The sequence below is a fragment of the Leiobunum rupestre genome, chromosome 10, assembly GCF_980474605.1.
Source record: "Leiobunum rupestre chromosome 10, qqLeiRupe1.1.hap1, whole genome shotgun sequence".
Lineage (NCBI taxonomy): Eukaryota > Metazoa > Arthropoda > Arachnida > Opiliones > Sclerosomatidae > Leiobunum > Leiobunum rupestre.
This window is the reverse complement of record NC_143393.1, coordinates 26,896,610-26,919,217: the sequence shown is the minus strand read 5'-3', so window position 1 is coordinate 26,919,217 and position 22,608 is coordinate 26,896,610. Positions and strand designations below refer to the sequence as shown.

Sequence of the window (22,608 nt, the reverse complement as noted above, 5' to 3'; positions counted from 1 at the left end):
GCGGATAATGACCGAGGCCTTTTTTCCGGATAATTTTCAGTATTTTTCCGAAAAAAATTTAAAAATCTTTCATTTGATGATTAGGCTATAATTGTTTGCAAATTTAAATCAAGCAGCATTTTCGCCTCATTTTTTCGAATCTAAAAGTAAAACTAAACCTCTAGACTAGCTTTAAACTGATTAACAATGTAACACTATTTTTAATGTTTTGTACTATGTTTACTGTTATTAGACATTTTATATCGAAAGAAGTTTAAAAAAAAATAAAAACCCTTAAGAAGTATTATGTTTAATTTTTTCCGATTAGCGGAAATTTTTTCGCAATTCGGAAACTTTTCTTGAACTTTTTCCGCATTTTATTTTTCCGGAAAATTGACAACACTAGATTGTAGTAACATAATTTTTCCGGAAAAATAAAATGCGTAAATATTTCCAGAAATTATTCGAATTCATTAGACATTTTATATATAATCAGAGGTTTAGTTTTACTTTTAGATTCGAAAAAAGAGGCAAAAATGTCGCTTAAATTTATTAAAATTTGCAAACAATATTAGACTAATCGTGGAATTAAAACTTTTTTTTATTTTTTTCGGAAAAATACGGAAAATTTTCCGGAAAAAAGCTCTCGGTCTTTATCCGCGGAACATTTTCTGTTAGTCGTAACATAAGCAGCGTAATACACATAAGCACGGCTTATACAGGGTGTTTCCAAAATGGTGGTAGGACCGAGCGTCTACGGGTTCTACAGATTATTTTAAGTCGAAAATGTTCTATGGCATTTTCCCGATTTAGGCCACCGTTTCGAAGTTACGAAACAATTGATGTATGGACGACCCCTAATTTAGCAATACATTTTAAAAAATTTTCACGGCGAACGTAACTTCTTATGAATGAATAAAAAATTCACGCGCTCACAGTGACTTCTAAATCATTTGATTGGGACGCGAACGCGCTATTTTTTTCGTTACCATGGCAATTATCTGATTTGATATTAATAGGTTTAATAAAGTTCATTTTCAATTATTTCTTAAAAGATTACAGTTCAACAGATAATTGCCATGGTAACGAAAAAAATAGCTTGGTGTACTTTCGAACGTACTAAAGAAGGGGGACCGTTACGTCATGGACCAAGAATAGGCGCTTAAATAAAACATCTTCCCAGAAATTTCCAAGAAGTAATATTTCCGACAGCCAGGACTCATAAGTTATTATTTATATAGTGCTTGGTGAAATATTAGAAAGCTGGAAACTTTCTCGAACGTAACATCTTGGATTAATAATAGAAGCGTTAGCTTCTATTATTAATCCAAGGTAACATCGGTTTTTTGCTAAGCCTTAACATGCCAAAAACGTTACCTGGTTAAAAGGAAACACTTGTTGCATACCGTACTGCAAAAGTAATATGTTTAGTTCTAAAGGAATGAGTTTTCATCTTTTTCCAAAAGATAATTTTATACGAAATGAATTAACTCTGCCTCCATGAGAAGCTTTAAAATTGCCTGGTATTATAAAAATATTACATATAATTTTAAGAGGATGATAATAATAATAATATTATCTTCTTATACTTAGTTTTAAAAACATTATATATGTTACCTTAAAATATATTATCGAAAATTAACATTAGTATGTTCCTTATACACGTGAGCCGACGCGTTTCTTATCTGACGCAAAATAAAATTCTCATGAGGGCAAAAACGCGTCTCCAATTGGCTTAAATATGACTTTGTGGCTAGCCATTCTAACCGTTTAACCGACCGACCGGAAATAGCATTGTAACCCAGCCACCTGAATTAAAGGCTTCAAAAGTCGCTTGATGACTTAGGCCTAAGGTGGTGCCTTGGGTATTAGCCTAGCTGATATTATTATTATTATTATTATTAGCTCCTTCCCAGAAGAATTTGGAGAGGGGAGTAGAAACCGAGTATCTTTTATTGAAGCGTCCATTTAAGGGGACTCACTGTTCCCGATATTTTGACACGGTAGGCGTGGCCTTAATTGGAAGGCTTACTGAGGAACATCCGCCGCTTTGAAGCGCTTCAAGAATTCTGTTCAACTATCACTGAAAGTTGGATCTAAAGCTTGTTTTCCACTGGCGCGCGCAACGACGCGATTCTCAGCTTTGAAACGTTCAAACGTTTTTACGCGCGTAAAGAAAATAACATTATGACGCGCGTTAGTGGAATACAAGCTTTAGGAGACAGTACGTGCGATAAAGTTAGGTTAGGCTTAGTTCATTAATTTTTCTAAGTTTAGAAATGAAATGGATTCCAATAAATTTGATTAAAAAACCTCAGCCGTACGCGGCTTACTGGTAATTTTTACTTACCACAATGGTTAATAACCATTACTTAAAATTTTAAAGGTCCAATTTTAAAAATTAAATGTCAAAAACGTACTAAGCCTAATCATTTAACCGACAACAACGGCGCTATTTTGTAAAAATTGAAACTACGCCGGAAATCGACTTCAGCGACGCCAAGTTTGTCCACATTGAACTAAAATTAGCCGTGATTTTCCTATTCCCAGTATTCACGCGTGCTTTTTAAAACTAAACAGTGAGTCCCATTGGAATTATAGCTTCCCAAGCGCCACCTTGATTGTGAAAAAAGTACTAATTATTATTATAATTTTAAATGTAAGTATAATTTAATTATAACTAAAGCAAAAATTGCTGTTTTAAATACTATTTTTGTAATATAAATATTATATTTTAATTATAAATAATTAAAATTAGAATGCAGGTGGTGCTACTAACGGGCCTTTACTCCTAAAGCGCCGAAAATGTTTACCACGGTTAGCCGTGTGTTTACTCAAGGAGCCTTGGTTTACAGTTTACTAAACATACGAAATGGCTAAGCCTAGGCTAAATTAAGAAATATATGATTAAATAATTTAAAGCCAAAGCCACACTGCCACATGCCTCCGTCTAATTTTTTTAAAGACTTTTTTATTTAATAAACAATATGAAGATGTAACATAATTATTTACCTCTACACTGCTATTTCAATTATCTTCAGAAACTAAAATAAACAAAAAAAACTATCTACAAAATAGTTTCTATAATTCATCGATAGATGGCGCGTTGAACGCCATAATTCCCCTGGGCTGCCATCTTGCAGTTCGTAACGGTCTGCCACTTATCGCTTTTGAATTCTAACCTGTGTATATAAGCCGTGACCTAAGTATGACACTTCTCATTGTAACATAAAGCTGAGTAGTATATTATCGTCCTTGGCATTGGTATATTTCTTTTTGGGCATATTTTAGCCACTAGGGGGCTCCCTGTTGAACTAAATCTGGATAGCGCAATAACTGTGACAATCAGTTCGGTGATAATCTAAGCTATTTGTCATACTTATTACGTTACTTATGGCCGTAGTAATTACGGATGGCTATATCCCAGCAAGCACAAATGCCCTTCAAATATTCTTAAGAGATCCAAATCTCTTTGGATGGGCCCACCAAATTTGGATGTAACTAGAATATTCTATGGATATCCAAAAAATTTAAATCAAATCTTCCTGCACCGAAAGATATCGCTGTGATATCCCAAATATCCCAGCTAGGTAATTATCAATAATAATATGTACACAATGAAGATAAGAAATGCGTTACTTAAGGATATCGTGTATATCCGAAAATAATATCCTTTCAGGGACCCCAGAGGTCCTATAATTCCTATAAAATCCTATATTTTCAAAAATGTCCTATAACATCCTATATTTTTAGCAAAATCCCCCAAAAGTCCTATAATTTTGATATTTTGCCCATTTCCAATCCAGCCAATCAGTTAAATTGCTAGATTTAGCTATCGGATAAATTCCTATACCAAGTCATTCTAGTCTACGCTTTTGTTATTGTTAACATGGTTAGCCACTAGTATATTTTTGTGATAAAATGGTTAAATAGTTTCTATTTTTAAGAGAAAATCAAAGATTTTTTCTCTAAATATAGATTTTGTTTTTAAATGCATAAATTTAATAAATGAAATAGCATATATAGACCTATAAAATCCTATAATTTTGTAAAAATAGTCCTATAAAGTTCTATATTTTTAGAAATATAATCCTATTTTTCCTATAAACAAATTTAAGATTTGAGTGGGGGCCCTGTCCTTTGGATATCCATTTGACTTATTTGTGCTTGCTGGGATACTCACTATATGATGTCGATATAACACTAGAAAGAGCCACTTAGGACTTAACCTAACGAATATCGTGAGAATGTCCGTGTGATATCTCTCGAAATCCAGATGGATATTTCACGGATGTCTAAAATGAAGACATTTGGTCATCCCCAGTACATCAAATAGTTAACAGTTTGGGTTTTGTGGTCATCTTACGGATATCCGAATATCCTATGTTCCTAACCTGATGTTTCTTGGATATCCATGGGACGATTTTGTGTTTGCTGGCTAAGTATGGAGTGACATATTATTGACCTAAAAAGATAAGCTCTTTTTCGAGCACATATTAACGTTACCCTAAAAATCTTGGCTGTAAATCACACCTATTTCTACTGAAATCATCAGGGTCAGCATAGCCGTACTTACACATTCCTAGTGTATAAATTTATAATATCCTTATGGTAGGAATCTCAACCCAAAAATACGATCAGTTGTTTCTTAAGCCCGACCCTAAGTACCTTATTAAACACAAGGTTAATTAAATGTGGGGTGTAGGTACCAAATTAGAAGATTTAGCTAGTAAACTGTATTTTCGACTTAAGAAAGCTATTTTGTTGTTAGGATGACAATCAAGATCCACGGCTTAGATAATTAATAAAATTTACATTTTCAGAAAAAGTATTAAAATTAAATAATTATTTGAATTTCATATTCATTTAAGAATTCACACCAGTGTTTGAATTTCGCTTAAAAATGTCCGAATACCATTTATCGGATCCTCAAAAAAAATAAGGAATCGGAGTAGCTTCTCTGTCAAACTCGCTGGTAGAAAACAAAACAAAGTGGCCGAATAATTTCAAAATGGGAACTAACTCCATCTAGCGGAAAATTGTTTTTTATTTAAGTCCCGTCGTTTTTAATGGGTTTTTCCGATTCACGGAGTTGCAAATCACCGATTTAAAGAGGTTTATTCAGTCGTTAAAAGTTTTGAAAAGAGAGTGCCGGACCCAGAAAACGAAAAACAGCCAAACCATCCCCGATAAAAGCTTTCATAAAAGCATTTACAGTCCGTGATAAAAGTCTCTACACGACTCGTATTAAAAGCGAGGCTTAGCCCGGCAGCACCGAGTTGTTTGCCCTTCAAATTTGTTTTCACCGCACGCCCGCGCTTACGGTTCTCGAGCTAGACGTCACTCCCAACCGTGGTCATCCGAAAAGGCAACGTATATCATATTAATACGACAGAAAGAGAAATCGAATTAATGTTTACCTTGAAGGAGGATGTTCAGAAGCAACAAGGCCAAGCAGACGATGAAGAGTAACGCGGCGATGACCACCAGGGAGCGCTCGATGATTGTCCTTTTGCTCCAACAAAGACATTTCCTGCGAAAGAAACAAAACGTTTAAGTTTTCCTCGTTTCATTCCAACGGATTTCAAGGTCCATTAGGAAGGATTTACACTAAACGTACGGGTATTTACGGTTTCGAGGCTCGTGAGGAGTTCCAATTAGAAACCTTAAAGGGATAATCAAGAAGGACGTTCGATGGTGGATTAACAAACTTTTTTTCCCGCTAGGAGCGTTGTTGATTGACTTTTAGGACGAAAGGTCTGACAAAGATAAGTTAGAGCTCTGTACCCTAAATTCTATTTATGAGAGATTTCTTTTGGTTTACCCACTTCCGGCACGTGATCTCCGAAAAATTGGCCTCCATTGGTTGCACTAGTACGCTATCTAGGTTAACGTTAATAGTTAGTGTAGGGAGCTGTTGGCTCGCGTGGCATGAAGGGCTTGCCACCACCCTCCTACGCATTGTAACCCGGCCACTTGAATTAATGGCTTTAAACGTCGCTTGCTGACTTAGGCCTAAGGTGGTGCCTTGGGTATTAGCCTAGCTGATTATTATTATTATTATTAGTTGGCTGCCATGGTAACTTTGGAGTAATGACGGGCCGAAACCGATATCATATCGGTATCGGTTACCGATATTGCGATTTAGCCATTTAATCGGTTCGCGTCTAAATTACCGATTTTACCCTTTACCGATATTTAAAATTTTTTTCTGATATTTTAAAAACAATATTCTCAAAAAAAGGTAGATTGGGCCCTTTGACTTTGATAATTTATCTAAAGATATCGGTATTGGTAAAAATCGGTTTGATATCGGTAATAATTGGTTAGATATTGGTATCGGTAATAATCGTTTAGATATTGGGATCGGTTATATTCGGTAGGATATCGGTAGTAATCGGCTAGTTATTGGTATCGGTAATAATCGGTTAGTTATTGCTATCGGTAATAATCGGCTAGTTATTGGTTCGGTAATAATCGGTTAGTTATTGGTTCGGTAATAATTGGTTAGTTATCGGTATCGGTAATAATTGGTTAGTTATTGGTATCGGTAATAATCGGTTTGTTATTGGTATCGGTAATAATCGGTTAGTTATTGGTTCGGTAATAATCGGTTAGTTATTGGTTCGGTAATAATCGGTTAGTTATCGGTATCGGTAATAATCGGCTAGTTATTGGTATCGGTAATAATCGGTTAGTTATTGCTATCGGTAATAATCGGTTAGTTATTGGTTCGGTAATAATCAGTTAGTTATTGGTTCGGTAATAATCGGTTAGTTATTGCTATCGGTAATAATCGGTTAGTTATTGGTTCGGTAATAATCGGTTAGTTATTGGTTCGGTAATAATCGGTTAGTTATTGGTTCGGTAATAAAAGGTTAGTTATTGGTATCGGTAATAATCGGTTAGTGATAGGTTCGGTAATAATCGGTTAGTTATTGGTTCGGTAATAATCGGTTAGTTATCGGTATCGGTAATAATCGGTTAGTTATTGATATCGGTAATAATCGGTTTGTTATTGGTATCGGTAATAATCGGTTTGTTATTGGTATGGGTAATAATCGGTTAGTTATTGTTATCGGTAATAATCGGCTAGTTATTGGTATCGGTAATAATCGGTTAGTTATTGCTATCGGTAATAATCGGTTATTTATTGGTTCGGTAATAATCGGTTAGTTATCGGTATCGGTAATAATTGGTTAGTTATTGGTATCGGTAATAATCGGTTTGTTATTGGTATCGGTAATAATCGGTTAGTTATTGGTTCGGTAATAATCAGTTAGTTATTGGTTCGGTAATAATCGGTTAGTTATCGGTATCGGTAATAATTGGTTAGTTATTGGTATCGGTAATAATCGGTTTGTTATTGGTATGGGTAATAATCGGTTAGTTATTGTTATCGGTAATAATCGGTTAGTTATTGTTATCGGTAATAATCGGTTAGTTATTGGTATCGGTAATAATCGGTTTGTTATTGGTATCGGTAATAATCGGTTAGTTATTGGTATCGTTAATAATCGGTTTGTTATTGGTTACGGTAATAATCGGTTAGTTATTGGTATCGGTAATAATCGGTTAGTTATTGGTATCGGTAATAATCGGTTAGTTATTGTTATCGGTAATAATCGGTTTGTTATTGGTATCGGTAATAATCGGTTAGTTATTGGTTCGGTAATAAAAGGTTAGTTATCGGTATAGGTAATAATCGGTTAGTTATTGGTATCGGTAATAATCGGTTTGTTATTGGTTACGGTAATAATCGGTTAGTTATTGGTATCGGTAATAATCGGTTAGTTATCGGTATCGGTAATAATTGGTTAGTTATTGGTATCGGTAATAATCGGTTTGTTATTGGTATCGGTAATAATCGGTTAGTTATTGGTTCGGTAATAATCAGTTAGTTATTGGTTCGGTAATAATCGGTTAGTTATCGGTATCGGTAATAATTGGTTAGTTATTGGTATCGGTAATAATCGGTTTGTTATTGGTATGGGTAATAATCGGTTAGTTATTGTTATCGGTAATAATCGGTTAGTTATTGTTATCGGTAATAATCGGTTAGTTATTGGTATCGGTAATAATCGGTTTGTTATTGGTATCGGTAATAATCGGTTAGTTATTGCTATCGGTAATAATCGGTTAGTTATTGGTTCGGTAATAATCAGTTAGTTATTGGTTCGGTAATAATCGGTTAGTTATTGCTATCGGTAATAATCGGTTAGTTATTGGTTCGGTAATAATCGGTTAGTTATTGGTTCGGTAATAATCGGTTAGTTATTGGTTCGGTAATAAAAGGTTAGTTATCGGTATAGGTAATAATCGGTTAGTTATTGGTATCGGTAATAATCGGTTTGTTATTGGTTACGGTAATAATCGGTTAGTTATTGGTATCGGTAATAATCGGTTAGTTATTGGTATCGGTAATAATCGGTTAGTTATTGTTATCGGTAATAATCGGTTTGTTATTGGTATCGGTAATAATCGGTTAGTTATTGGTATCGTTAATAATCGGTTAGTTATCGGTATCGGTAATAATCGGTTAGTTATTGGTATCGGTAATAATCGGTTTGTTATTGGTATCGGTAATAATCGGTTAGTTATTGGTATCGGTAGTAATCGGTTAGTTATTGGTATCGGTAATAATCGGTTAGTTATTGGTATCGGTAGTAATCGGTTAGTTATTGGTATTGGTAATAATCGGTTAGTTATTGGTATCGGTAATAATCGGTTTGTTATTGGTATCGGTAATAATCGGTTAGTTATTGGTATCGTTAATAATCGGTTAGTTATCGGTATCGGTAATAATCGGTTAGTTATTGGTATCGGTAATAATCGGTTTGTTATTGATTACGGTAATAATCGGTTAGTTATTGGTATCGGTAATAATTGGTTTGTTATTGGTATGGGTAATAATCGGTTAGTTATTGTTATCGGTAATAATCGGGTAGTTATTGGTATCGTTAATAATCGGTTAGTTATTGCTATCGGTAATAATCGGTAAGTTATTGGTTCGGTAATAATCGGTTAGTTATTGGTTCGGTAATAATCGGTTAGTTATTGGTATCGGTAGTAATCGGTTAGTTATTGGTATCGGTAATAATCGGTTAGTTATTGGTATCGGTAATAATCGGTTTGTTATTGGTATCGGTAATAATCGGTTAGTTATTGGTATCGTTAATAATCGGTTAGTTATCGGTATCGGTAATAATCGGTTAGTTATTGGTATCGGTAGTAATCGGTTAGTTATTGGTATCGGTAATAATCGGTTAGTTATTGGTATCGGTAATAATCGGTTAGTTATTGGTATCGGTAATAATCGGTTAGTTATTGGTATCGGTAATAATCGGTTTGTTATTGGTATCGGTAATAATCGGTTAGTTATCGGTATCGTTAATAATCGGTTAGTTATCGGTATCGGTAATAATCGGTTAGTTATTGGTATCGGTAGTAATCGGTTAGTTATTGGTATCGGTAATAATCGGTTTGTTATCGGTATCGGTAATAATCGGTTAGTTATTGGTATCGGTTATAATAGGTAGGATATCGGTAATAATCGGTTAGCCATTGGTATCAGTTATAATCGGTAATAATCGGTTAGCCATTGGTATCAGTTATAATCGGTAATAATCGGTTAGCTGTGGTATCGATAAAAAAGTAAACAGTATTTAAAGTCCCTGCTGCTTGGTTTTGCGCTTGTTGCAGCCTACTTTCAGGGGCTATTAGGCCACACTTTGAAGCTCTCTGGCGCTTTTTTCACTCATCGTAGGAAAATGGGGGGAAAACAGGCATACTTCGCAACTCACCCTCTACAACTCCTCATAACTTTTTGAAACACCCTGTATAAGCTGTGGTCAACCATTGAGAATCCGTGTATAGTGGACTTTGAGAATCTCAAACAATCGTGCGTATTACTTACCTACCGACAGCGACATCTGATGGGCCATCGAGGTACTACACTAGATTCGCTTTTTTTCATAAGCCCCCGCGTTTACTACCCCCCAATTTCCAAACATTTAATAGTCTCTATAATGTTTGGAAAGAAAATAAATTACGTAAAAGAATATCAAAAGGAGTTTTTCGAGGAATAGGAGATTTTATTTGAAAAACATTTTCCAAGAAATGTTTTTAACATCCCGATACGGTGACAAAAAGAATTTCTTAAAAAAAAAAACAAACTGAAAAACATTAAACTAAAACCCTATTTTTTATACCAGTCAACAAAATGCCAACCACCGCTACTGCGAGTGCATAAAAAAGTTCTGATGACCGCTCAAATAAAAAATGTAAAGAAAAGTGTCCATTTCAAAGGGTCATTCTAACTTTGTTCGGTCCCTGGGCAACCTTTAAACGCTGACCAACTTAGGCCTATAGGTAGGGAATAAGTTAGACGACTTTGTTCAATCCTATCTGTAGACGAACATTTCGCTGAGATAAAAGGTGCATTTTTATGGACTTAGACCACACCATTACTGCAAACAACATTTTCACGCTATAAAAGACTTTTCCCCCCAAAGAAACTGGCTCTAAATTTTACATTAAATCACTTATTTTGAACCTAGTTATAAGGATTTTTAAAAATAATGTTTTACACCGCTTTTCCAATCTAAGGAGTTAAAATAATACAACAATCACTGAATCTGTTTAAATTGAAGGAGTTATAGGGGAAAAAACATAATTACAAAGTAGCACTAGAAGTTTATAACACTTTATAAGAAAAGTGTCCATCTAAAATGTCACTTTATCGTTTAAAAATGTAGAAATTATGATTTTTAGGGAAATTTTATTATTTATATTTATATATTTTTTGATATAATTCACTTAACATTACTTTTTCTTCAGAAAAGTATTTTGAAAAATCAGAGGGGACAGGAGTACAATTCAAATTGGAAAGAACGCCAAAATGAGGTATGGAAAGGTAAACTATAATTTTTAACGTAACTTAAATAAAATTTACCTGTATGTTTCGAGACAGGAAGTGTCTAGTTGATTTAAAAATTATTTTACTATAACAGCGTGCATATTTTAAAATTTATCGGTTAGTTTCGTTTAAAGGAAATTTTAGTCTCTACGCGTATTCCGCTTTGTCCCAATTTCGAATAAATTTTAAATAAGGCTAAATTTCAACGCATCGAAATTGAGATAAAATAAAACACACGAAGAAACTCAATTAGTGTATCAAAACCTAATTTAACCTAGTGTTTGCTGTAACATTTTCCAAACAATCCAACCAGTATAGAAGGGAATTTACTTATAAAAATAATTATGGTATTACCTAGGAGCAACAAACACAGCACCCCACACAAGGAGAATGCACCCGTCAAAAGTCGTTTATTTTCTTTAGTACAATTTTGATTGGCTAGACGCTTTAGCGCCTGCTGCCGTCCGAAGGGGAAAATTCCGAAATTGTCTTCTCCCTTTCCGTAAAACGTTCAGCGTAAAGGGTCGTCCAATGAAATATGTACACAACACTGCGTCAGCGTTTTAAAAGGTTAGCTGCGTTCTCCTTGTGTTTGTTGCTCCTAGGTATTACAGTAGTTAGAAAAAAAATGATTTTACTAAAAATTATTTTCAATATAATTTGAAAGTGCATAGTAATAGTTCTTTTTAAGAAGTAACGTGGCCTTATTGTTCTAGCGCGCGTGCAAATCGCTCTTGCGAAGAATATACTAATAACATATGTAACATAATTACTCATAAGTATGCCACTGTACCTTTATTCCATTCGAAAATCTTCACTAACGGTTTGTTTCACCACGAACCAGTAAAAAGGTGGACTACGTTAGATTTTTCACCTTTTTATTCATCCTAGTAATTGACAATGCAAATTTATTTTAGAACCTAAGTCTCCGAAAACTTCATTAATTTGCATATTAATTGCATTAACCCCACTTGACAGTATATTGTAGTTCATTTTAGCTCCTAAGCGTTGGTTGTTCAAACCGGTTTGTTTACTTAAATAATGACCGTCGGTTTATCAGACGTACAGCTAATTGTGCGACGGCATAATCGGCATTTGAGATTTTGACGTCAATTATGACGTCAAAATATTACGCAGGGTACGGATGACGCAATATCCGTGAAACAAACCGTTAGTGAAGAAATAGAGCTTTGGCATACTTATGAGTAATTATGTTACATATGCTAATAAAGCTGTGTGCTGTAAAATCAACTATTTGTCACGTGATTAAAATAATTTTTTATGACGTATAAGGGGGTTGCGAATTCAATATTCAAATTGTACCCCCTCCCCCATTCATTCAAAACGCTCTTACGTTCCTGTTAGCAGAGGAGAAATCGTGTAATATTAGCGAAAAGGATACTATTCTTTAGCAATCATATCCTATATACTTCTGGTAGCACTACATATAAAAAAGTGCCAGAGTAATGATGTGAAGAATATAGATCAGGAGGGCAGGACCAAAGCTTTCAGGATTAAGTTAATTTGTATATAATTTGTAAAGCTAATTAAAACCATCTGCTTCTCTTTTACATAATTGCGAACATAAAAAAGAACAAGAAAAAATTCTTCGCTCTCTAGAGATTAGTGAAATAAGAAAAATACGAGAACCTAAATTAGAAATAAGCCATGTGAAAGTGTAGAACGTAAGCACTTTGAGCTTCCTGCCAGCGCGCGAGGAGGGGGGTCTGAAATAATTACGAGCTGTTCGGCCCTAATTAAATAAAGGGACCGAAAAATCGTCCACTTCATCAAAAGAAATTATCTTTGTAAAACTTAATGGCTTTTAAAAGAGACGACTTGCCACCGGAAGTTACAGTTAAGTGTCTGACAGATTGTTCTACTAGAGATACAAGCTAACTACATTTGACTGACTTAGTATCCGTGTTAATATAAATATTCTATTTAAAAAAAAACACACATTATTACATTGCGTTCACATGCGCCAGGAAAAATTGTTCTGATTTCGTACTCATTGACGAAGAAAATTACCGGTAATCAGTAGTGATGAGTTTTAAAGCCTGACCCGACCCGACCCGACCCGACCCCATTAAAAAATACAAAATTGAAACCCGACCCGACCCGACCCGACCCGGCCTGTCAAAATTATTCATTTCCAAAACCCGACCCGACCCGGCCCGCCAAAATTATTCATTTCGAAAACTCGACCTGATCCGACCAGGCCCGGCCCGCCAAAATGATTAATTTCGAAAACCCGACCTGATCCGACCGGGCCCGGCCCGCCAAAATTATTCATTTCGAAAACCCGACCTGATCCGACCGGTCCCGGCCCGCCAAAATGATTCATTTCGAAAACCCGACCCGACCCGAAACGGTCCGCCAAAATGATTCATTTCGAAAATCCGACCTGACCGGACCCAGCCCGCCAAAATGATTCATTTCGAAAACCCGACCCGATCCGACCCAACCCGGCCCGCCAAAATTATTAATTTCGAAAACCCGACCCGATCCGACCCAACCCGGCCCGCCAAAATTATTCATTTCGAAAACCCGACCCGATCCGACCCAACCCGGCCCGCCAAAATTATTCATTTCGAAAACCCGACCGAACCCGGCCGGCCAAAGTTGAAACCCGACCCCGCCCAGCCCGAGAAAATTTAAAAAATTTTAAACCCGACCGAACAAGGCCGATAAAATTGAAACCCGGCCCGACCCGAAAAACTTGCACTTTTTATGTTTATAGTATACTAAATGCTAGAGCGGCCTCCCAGTTTCAAACTTTGTCAGTAGATGGCGCTTGGAGCTCTTTGATAAACGGTTAAAAATTAGGGAACGTGCCAAGAGTATGAATAACACGTGATAATGATTCGCTTTCTGTATGTAGAGATTTGCTTTAATAAAATAGAAACGTGAAGGCCCGATCACTAATATGTAAAAAGAAAGACCCGACTTGATCAGTTTTATGTGAAAATCCCGACCTGACCCGTTTAAAAAAAGGCCCGGCCCGACCAGGCCTAAAAAAATGATAAAATTAAACCCGACCCGACAAAAACTTCGATATATTAATTTTTGTTCAATGAAAAGAATATATAGAAAAATTATTTTATTTAGAAATTTTGGCTAAGCATTTGTCAGGAAAATAACTTTTTTTTTCAAAATCTGATCAACAATCAAGATTAAAAATTATTTAATTTTTAATCTTTATAAAGCTTCAATCCTAATAATGAAGTTGCAAGTCCACAAAAATATCTAAGTAATTTTTAAATCTACGTTCCAATCCGAAATATCCAATTCGCATATTTCCAAAAAAAGGCTCGCTCTTCAATTTAAAAATCAAACATGAACTGGTACCGTCAAAGCAGTGCTCTGATTGGTTAGTTTTATGACGAAATTCGCCTGTCACAGATCGTGGCTATTTGTATTCTAAAATGATCTCCTTTTTTTCGAGTTTTTTATATTTTTTACATTTCATCTTTCGACCTTATGACCTGATCTTTTCCATTGAAAAATGTCTAAAAGAAGTGTTTTTTTATCATGGTCTCCCGTTAGAGATCATACAGGGATCAACGAAGTGGAAAAATTTCGTTTTATTTTCGGCGACAATTTGCAGTCGAGTACGTACCGAAGCCCTCTACAAAAACATATAGGACTGGACTTCCATTTTTGAAAGATTTTTTTCAGTGATGACTTACAATCCAAACGCTTCTTTTGCATGGATAGAAAAATTGTTTCGAAATGTTTGAGTTAGAGGGGATAGAGTTTTTGTCTTGGCATTTTTTTCTTTCTCATTCCGTACAAACGGGATATTTTGGAAGAGGCTATGGTAGTATGAAAAATAAATCGACGAATAAAGTTGACATTTTTTTTAATACAAGTTTAAAATTCTATGGAAGATCAGTTTGATATTTATTTAAACCTTTTTCGTGTGGGCGTTTATGAAAAGTCTTTGCTAAGAGTGTGGAAGGAAAATATGTTCGCCTCATGATTCCCGGAAAAAAACCACGCCCTTCTGCCTTGCTACGTGATTCCCGGAAGAAAACCACGGCCCTCTGCGTTGCTACGTGATTCCCGAAAGAAAAATTACGCCCTTCTGCCTTGCAACGTGATTCCCGGAAGCTAAACCACGCCCTTCTGCCTTGAAAACGTGATTCCCGGAAGCTAAACCACGCCCTTCTGCCTTGAAAACCTGATTCCCGGAAGATAAACCACGCCCTTCTGCCTTGCTACGTGATTCCCGGAAGAAAAGCCACTCCCTTCTGCCTTGCTACGTGATTCCCGGAAGAAAACCACACCCTTCTGCCTTGCTACGTGATTCCCGGAAGCTAAACCACGCCCTTCTGCCTTGAAAACGTGATTCCCGAAAGAAAAACCACGCCCTTCTGCCTTGCTACGTGATTCCCGGAAGAAACGCCACACCCTTCTGCCTTGCTACGTGATTCCCGGAAGAAAAGCCACACCCTTCTGCCTTGCTACGTGATTCCCGGAAGAAAAGCCACACCCTTCTGCCTTGCTACGTGATTCCCGGAAGAAAAGCCACACCCTTCTGCCTTGCTACGTGATTCCCGGAAGAAAAGCCACACCCTTCTGCCTTGCTACGTGATTCCCGGAAGAAAAGCCACACCCTTCTGCCTTGCTACGTGATTCCCGAAAGAAAAACCACGCCCTTCTGATTTGCTACGTGATTCCCGGAAGAAAAATCACGCCCCTCCACCTTCCGGTACGATCACACGCTTTCTCTACAAGACATCATGAGAGGTTAAGCAGAGCGCTCTAGACGTTTGAGCGACAACGTCGAGAGTCACGTGATCATACTCCACGGTTTTCTCTTCGCGTTTATACTTCGGAGTCATAACCTTTTATAACTTGAAGACGATGCCATATTTCTGTGTAGCTAATGTGACGCGTAATATAATCACTATAGCGTTTAAATAAAAATACTGAATATGGTAATTTTCCTGAACAAATCAAGATATAATTATTATTCGTTCTGTTTTAAATTGAAACGCACCTAAGCCTTGTATTTTATAGGCGAAATCGGAGACACATTTAAAGTAAAGCAGGGTACGCGAAAACAAATAATTGCCTTTACACAATGCTCACCGCCATAAATAAGGCGCGTTTTAGTATTTGTTAAACACTATTTAATTTTCGTCATGTACCCCGGTTTATCAAATATTTCTAAAATGTGTTAAAAATTATGTCGTAACTGTACTGCCCAACTTGTTGAAATGTTGCCCTGGAATAGTTCAGCCAATGCCTAAGAATGAGTTCATAAACTCTTTAGTGGGAGAGAAAACGGATCCACAGCTGAAGCGGGGAGGCAACATTTCAACAAGATGGCCAAGGTTATTTTATAAAAACAACTATTGATGCAGGGCCAAAAAAAAATATAGGTTTTAATAAAATAATAATAATATTTTGGGTCACGAAACCACCCTTTTTGTGTCACCAAAAGATAACCCAAAATTTGGGTTTTAAAACAAGGCAGATTCTTCTCCGTTAACTCTTTGTCATCCTTGGTCTTGCATTGTTTTAATCATATAGTTAGCCTAAATCTTCAAAATCTCGCTACACCGCTTATAATAAAAGACAGGATAAGGGAAAGTTTAATATAACCATAATGTATTTTATTTAAAATTCAAACAATGAACTAATCTTAACGTATTTCGAAATCTATCAAGTGAAAACATTTCCGTAAAAATCTTCAGAGTCACGCGAAAGCTTTCAAACGAACAACGCCTTACTTCCATTAAAACAATAAGATAATATAAGTTTCTTTTATTCTTATTGATAAAAAATAACGTAAATTCAAGTGTTCAGATCCGGGTGGATGGTCACGGCAAATTCATATTTCATTCTTCCAAATATCAAACGGGAAATATGACTATGATAACGAAAAATAAACAATAAAATTGAAAATTAAATAGCTTTTTTTTTCAACTAACTATGGCGAGTATTTATAAGGGGCATGTTCAAAGTTTTCAGACGACCAGGGTCAAGGCGTAAAAGCTGTAGAAAGTTAAAATTTTCTTACGACAAAGAGTAGGGATGCCGATATATCGGCCGATATTACAAAGTTATTTATCGTAACAGTAGTGTATATGATCAAATCATTGTAAAAGTCGGTTCAGTACACTGTCATACCATTTTATTCAAATTTTTCATGAAAAAAGTTTGCAAGAGCATATCCGAATATGGTTCTTTTCATTTTACGTGATACATATCGAATATCGTTGGTTTTTATTTGTTTACACTCCTAACTCTGTCAAAAAAAGGTCCGATTTAGCTTCTGAATTAGTCTGGCGTAAATAAAAATATTATCATTAGTTAGTTCATCGATAATTTTGTTATTTTTAAATGTGTTTCTGAAAATATTTTTCTAATACCGGTATCGGCCAATATCGGCTTCGCTTAAGCCGATATTGGCCGATAGCGATATTAGAAAAATAGGTCGATTTATCGATGCATCCCTAACAAAAGCCGCGTTCACACTAGACACTTTGGAACCGTTTTAAAACGATTTCGAAAGTACAAATTGTAAAATTTTGCTGTCGAATGTATTTATCGTATGGCTATTAATACAGATGACCCCGCAAAGGTTCCAAAGTGTCTAGTGTGAACACGGCTAAAGAGTAGTTAATTCTTTGGATAAACTCAGTGGTGTAGTTTCTGACAATAATCTTCTATCTGGACCCTATATAAATTCTATAGGGTGCTCGTAAGACAGTGACGATTCATTTAGTGTGTCAGACTTGATGGAAGCAGTGAGGTTTGGGGGTAACGCTAATAAAACAGGAACCGTTCGAGGGAAGGGCTTCAATCCGAATCCTCTCTCGCTCCTTCATATATATATATATATATATATATATATATATATATATATGTATATATATATATATATATATAGAGTGACTGAGGTGTCTACTTTGGTCTCTCGATTTAATTGAGGATGTAGTCGCCGAAAATGACGCCCCGAAATGGCCGACAAACCTCTTCACGAGTCAGAAGGAGCCGACAGAGTTCGAGGGAGGAAAAGCTGAAGTGGAAAGGCTCCGCAAAATGGAGTATACTTGGCGATTGAGGGAGATACAACACGTTTCGGGAAAAGGTCTTTCGCAGACACTGACGAGGCCAGGATTGGAAAGACCCCCATTTAGTAGTCCCGGGATTATATGAAAGGGTACTTAACTCTCAAATGCATTTGCCTAAAAATAGCGGAACTGGACGTCTTCCTAGTCGTTGTATGACTTTAAAGGTCATACGGCGTTATTAGTGTTAAATTAAAATAATATAAGTAAACGCTAAATACTTTGGTACCCCCTTTAAACAAATTTCACCCCGAAAAAACCATTATGTAAATGTATTTCGAGTTCAACAATTTTTATGATTTGACCGTGTCTCGAGAAAGTTCTTGGATAAAGCAAAAATAACGAAAACCAACCGTATAGATCCAAATAAAGCTAGAATAACGAAAACCAACCGTATAGATCCAAATAAAGCTAGAATAACGAAAACCAACCGTATAGATCCAAATAAAGCTAGAATAACGAAAACCAACCGTATAGATCCAAATAAAGCTAGAATAACGAAAACCAACCGTATAGATCCAAATAAAGCTAGAATAACGAAAACCAACCGTATAGATCCAAATAAAGCTAGAATAACGAAAACCAACCGTATAGATCCAAATAAAGCTAGAATAACGAAAACCAACCGTATAGGTCCAAATAAAGCTAGAATAACGAAATTTTCGAATAGTTAAAGAAAATCTCTAACAAAAGGCGAAATAAATCTTTAACTAATTCGTGATAATATTTGTAAGGAAATCTTACAATGATTAGCCCAAAATCGTTACAGCTTAAGGACATTAGTTCCCTTAACGCGAATCGAAACGCACCGGGCTTTTTCATTTATTTTTTGTTCATTCTACAAAAAAAGATGCATTTCTTTAAAATATATTTATAATAATAATAATAATAACCAGCTAGGCAAATACCCAAGGCACCACCTTATGCCTAAGTCATCAAGCGACCTTTAATGGCATTAATTCAGGGGGCCGGGTCACAACGCTTAGGAGGGTGGTGGCAAGCCCTTCATGCCACGCGAACCAACAGCTCCCTACACTAACTATTACCGTTAACCTCAACTAGTTATTATGGAAAGGGGAAACCGACGAGTTCGGGAAATAACCTCCCAAACTCAACGTCGAAAGATCTGTTTTTCACCTATTGCCACACGCTTAGATCGAACCCGGATTAATTTCGCTGCGAGGAGAAAGTGTTTATCTAAATTTTGGTTCAAACTCGGGTGGTAAATAGACCTTCATGTAACTTGGAAATCCCTAAATGTTTTTCACAACTTAAAAACTGATTACTCGTATATACCCAATATATGTATATTTACTCATATTTACCAAAATTGACGTATATTGGTCCAAATGTACCAGATCTGAATTATGTAGCTAATTGATGAACCTTTTTTAATTTTTTGAAAAATATAGTTAGGGGGGACCCTTAAAATCTTCGATTTTCCCATGTTAATTTTCATAGAGAAAATCAGTTTTAAAGTTGCGAAAACATTTTTGGTTGCCATGGCAAAACGAAAGCCCATTATTGTCCACCCTTTTAGGGATTTTCAAGTTACATGAAGGTCTACTTACCACCCGAGTTTGAACCAAATCGGAGATAACCACCTCGGGTAGTCTCCTTGTAAGTCCATAAAATAATTAACGGCGCCTTGTTGAAAGAAGCTTTAACTTTGTAAGAAAATAGACCATCAGCGAATGGCCGTAGCCAAGGGAGTTTACCGCTACTGAAAAAATCTTCGGTGATAATAATTATATCAGAAGCTCGGATGTATGATAAAAACCGCTATAATTAAAAATAAAGTTCACATTGAACGCGTAATGACGAAGCTCATTAGGGATAAATTTCCAAAAACCATTTCTAGAACACCCAACTATACAACAATGCAACGCGAAAAAAATTCTACACTCTTTGACTTTATCAAAGGCTTGGTATCAGACGCCAGTACGTCATCTTGTTCTACTTTCGCGAGTTCAAATAGAACCTTGTCAATTAGATGAATGAACTTACTTCTATTTAATCATTTAATGTGTTTTATAATTGGTCACTGTTTAGGAAAACTCGCAAAATAGTTATAATTTTTAAATTTCGAAATAAGGTGTGGTCCCCTATAACTTCACTATCTCAATTTCGTAAAAACAATGTTTTTTCTTCAGTTTGGTGTTTTAATTAAACTAATTGCAGGATTCTCTTCAATTAGCAGCGCACCCATAAAGTATATCTTACTATAAGGAGAATTTCGCAGTAATTTTCCGGGTTATGAAGGTCAAATTAACAAGACAAAGTAATAACCAGGGTTTTCCCAATTACGCTACAACCATACCTAACCTAATCACTCTTTAATAAGCCATAAAAGCATGTTAATTCTGGAATCATTTCAGTACAGTCCAAGCAACGAGCTTTTACGCCGATTACTGGGAGTGATCGGCTCATCGTTTTCCATCCAACTTTAGAGCACGCAACACCATAAATCCTAAAAGGATTTAAAACTTGAACCCTTTATAGCGACGTAAAATGGCATTATTTAGGGCTTGCGGTATAAATTGGCTTCGGATGGTCAATGGAACGTATCAAAATCAAAACAACTGAGAGTTAAGTAATGGAACCAACAACAACTACTCCGAAATGCTTCTCCCGGTAATGACTCATCAAATTGGGGACCTCCCCCCGCGCATTAAGCGGACGCCAATCGCCCAGTATCGAAACAACAATTACTCAAACTGCCAAAATGCTTTAGGAGAAAAATACATTTTCGAATGAAAAGAGCGATAATTTAGAAAAATAAAGCCAGAATTACGTAGAAAGCATTTCTTCTTTATTGGAATTTCGGAAGGTCCTTGATCTATAAGGCTTTTATTAGAATAAGAAAGAGGTTGAGCAGGCCATCCCCTCATCTTCGAAAAGCAATCGACACGCTGGCAGGTGTAATTTATATCGGGCTAGGAAGACTGTGACAGCTCATCAATATTTAAGCCACCTTTAAAAAAGATCGATGAAGAAATGAAAACCCAAGAAAGAATGGAAATTTCCCATATACTTTCTTTTCTCACAGTCTTAAAAGAAATTGACAGGTGTCATGTTGTCAGAAAGGACCGTATTGGGACATTATGTTTATTGGTGTTCTTTATATAACGGGGAAAAAGTATAGTTTCGGTTAGGTTAAAAGCGTTGCCATCTGACGTCTTAAATATTCAATGCCTGACTTTTTCCCGATGTTATACGATAAACAGTATTGGAAATGTTGTTTTTCGGTCATTTTTCGAAATGGATCTTTGGGTGAAAGATTATATTTAAAGATAATATATAATCTAGTATTTCTGCAGACTCAAAACGATTCCAATATTGACCGCTCTTATAATAAATATATATATATATTTATGCATATTTATATATATAATAATAATCAGCTAGGCTAATACCCAAGGCACCACCTTAGGCCCAAGTCATCTTGCGACTTTTAATGCCTTTAAACAGGTGGCCGGGCTACCAGTGCCGTATTTCCGCCTAGGCCAACCTAGGCCGTGGCCTAGGGGCCCATCCTTGGAAGGGGCTCTCCAGTGACCGTAATTACTGTATTCGAAGGCATAAATCTATATTTTATCATCCTTCTCACAGTCCATAGGTGGTTTCTTCTAACTTAACTTATCGTATATACTATTCTCCACCACACTCCCCCCTTTTCGGCTTTCCGTTGCTATATGCAACGCGTTTTGAAATTTTTAATGTTTAGGCTTAGTTTCTCCTTTCGATTTGACAGTCGCCAGCCAGATTTCCCGCACGGTACTGATGAGTTCCAAATAGAACGAAACCGGTCTACCGTTGGAATTTCTGGCTATTTTTATTACTCGAAGATCTATTTGATCCGAGTTTCGCGTTTTTTGCTCGAAGATCTATTTGATCCGAGTTTCGCGTTTTTTGCTCGAAGATCTATTTGGTCCGAGTTATTAGTAAGTTTTTAATTTCTTCAAATTTGTTTAGGATTTAGCTGTATTATCCCTTTTAATTATGGACAAATCTACCTTTTCGCGTATTTTATCATCCTTCTCACAGTCCATAGGTTTTTTCTTCTAACTTAATAAATCTATAATATCAATCGTAATTTATATTGGAGAAATTCCTAGGTAGAAGATTTTGTTTTAAAATTACCAAATTTTCTGCCAGGCAGTTTACGGACGCAGCCTTAAATCGCAATGTTGAAAAATTATCGCTTATATAGTCGACGATTGTTAAGAGCTTTTATTTAGTAATATAACCGTAGAGCTCAGACTTCTACGCTGAATCAGGGAAATTCAGGCACAGCCTAGTTCCAGGGATAAGAGTAAATGCAGCGCGTGAAAAGGGGGCCCACACTCCTTATCTGCCTATGGGCCCAGGATTACAATGCGTAGGAGGGTGGTGGGAAGCCCTTCATGCCACGCGAGCCAAGAGCTCCCTACACTCACTATTACCGTTAACCTTTTTTTATGGAAGAGGAAACTGATGAACTCGGGGGAAAACCCCTTTAACCAGTGCGAAGAAAACTTGCAAACTCAACGCGGAAGGAGTAGTTCCGAGTTTTCACCCAGTGCCACAAGTTGGGATCGAACCCAGCTCCTATTTCTATATATTTTTATATATTTATATTAA

The 22,608-nt window shown here is 36.1% G+C and overlaps 1 protein-coding gene across 1 annotated transcript in view; it reads right to left on the bottom strand.

The window, feature by feature from the left end:
- LOC149925270 (neprilysin-1-like) overlaps window positions 1-22,608 on the bottom strand; it is a 66,875-nt gene that overhangs the window by 36,440 nt on the left and 7,827 nt on the right. The window contains exon 2 of the mRNA XM_090160914.1: window positions 5,400-5,512. Within this exon, the coding sequence (XP_090017040.1) occupies window positions 5,400-5,512 (113 nt within the window). The remainder of the gene's footprint in view (window positions 1-5,399; window positions 5,513-22,608) is intronic.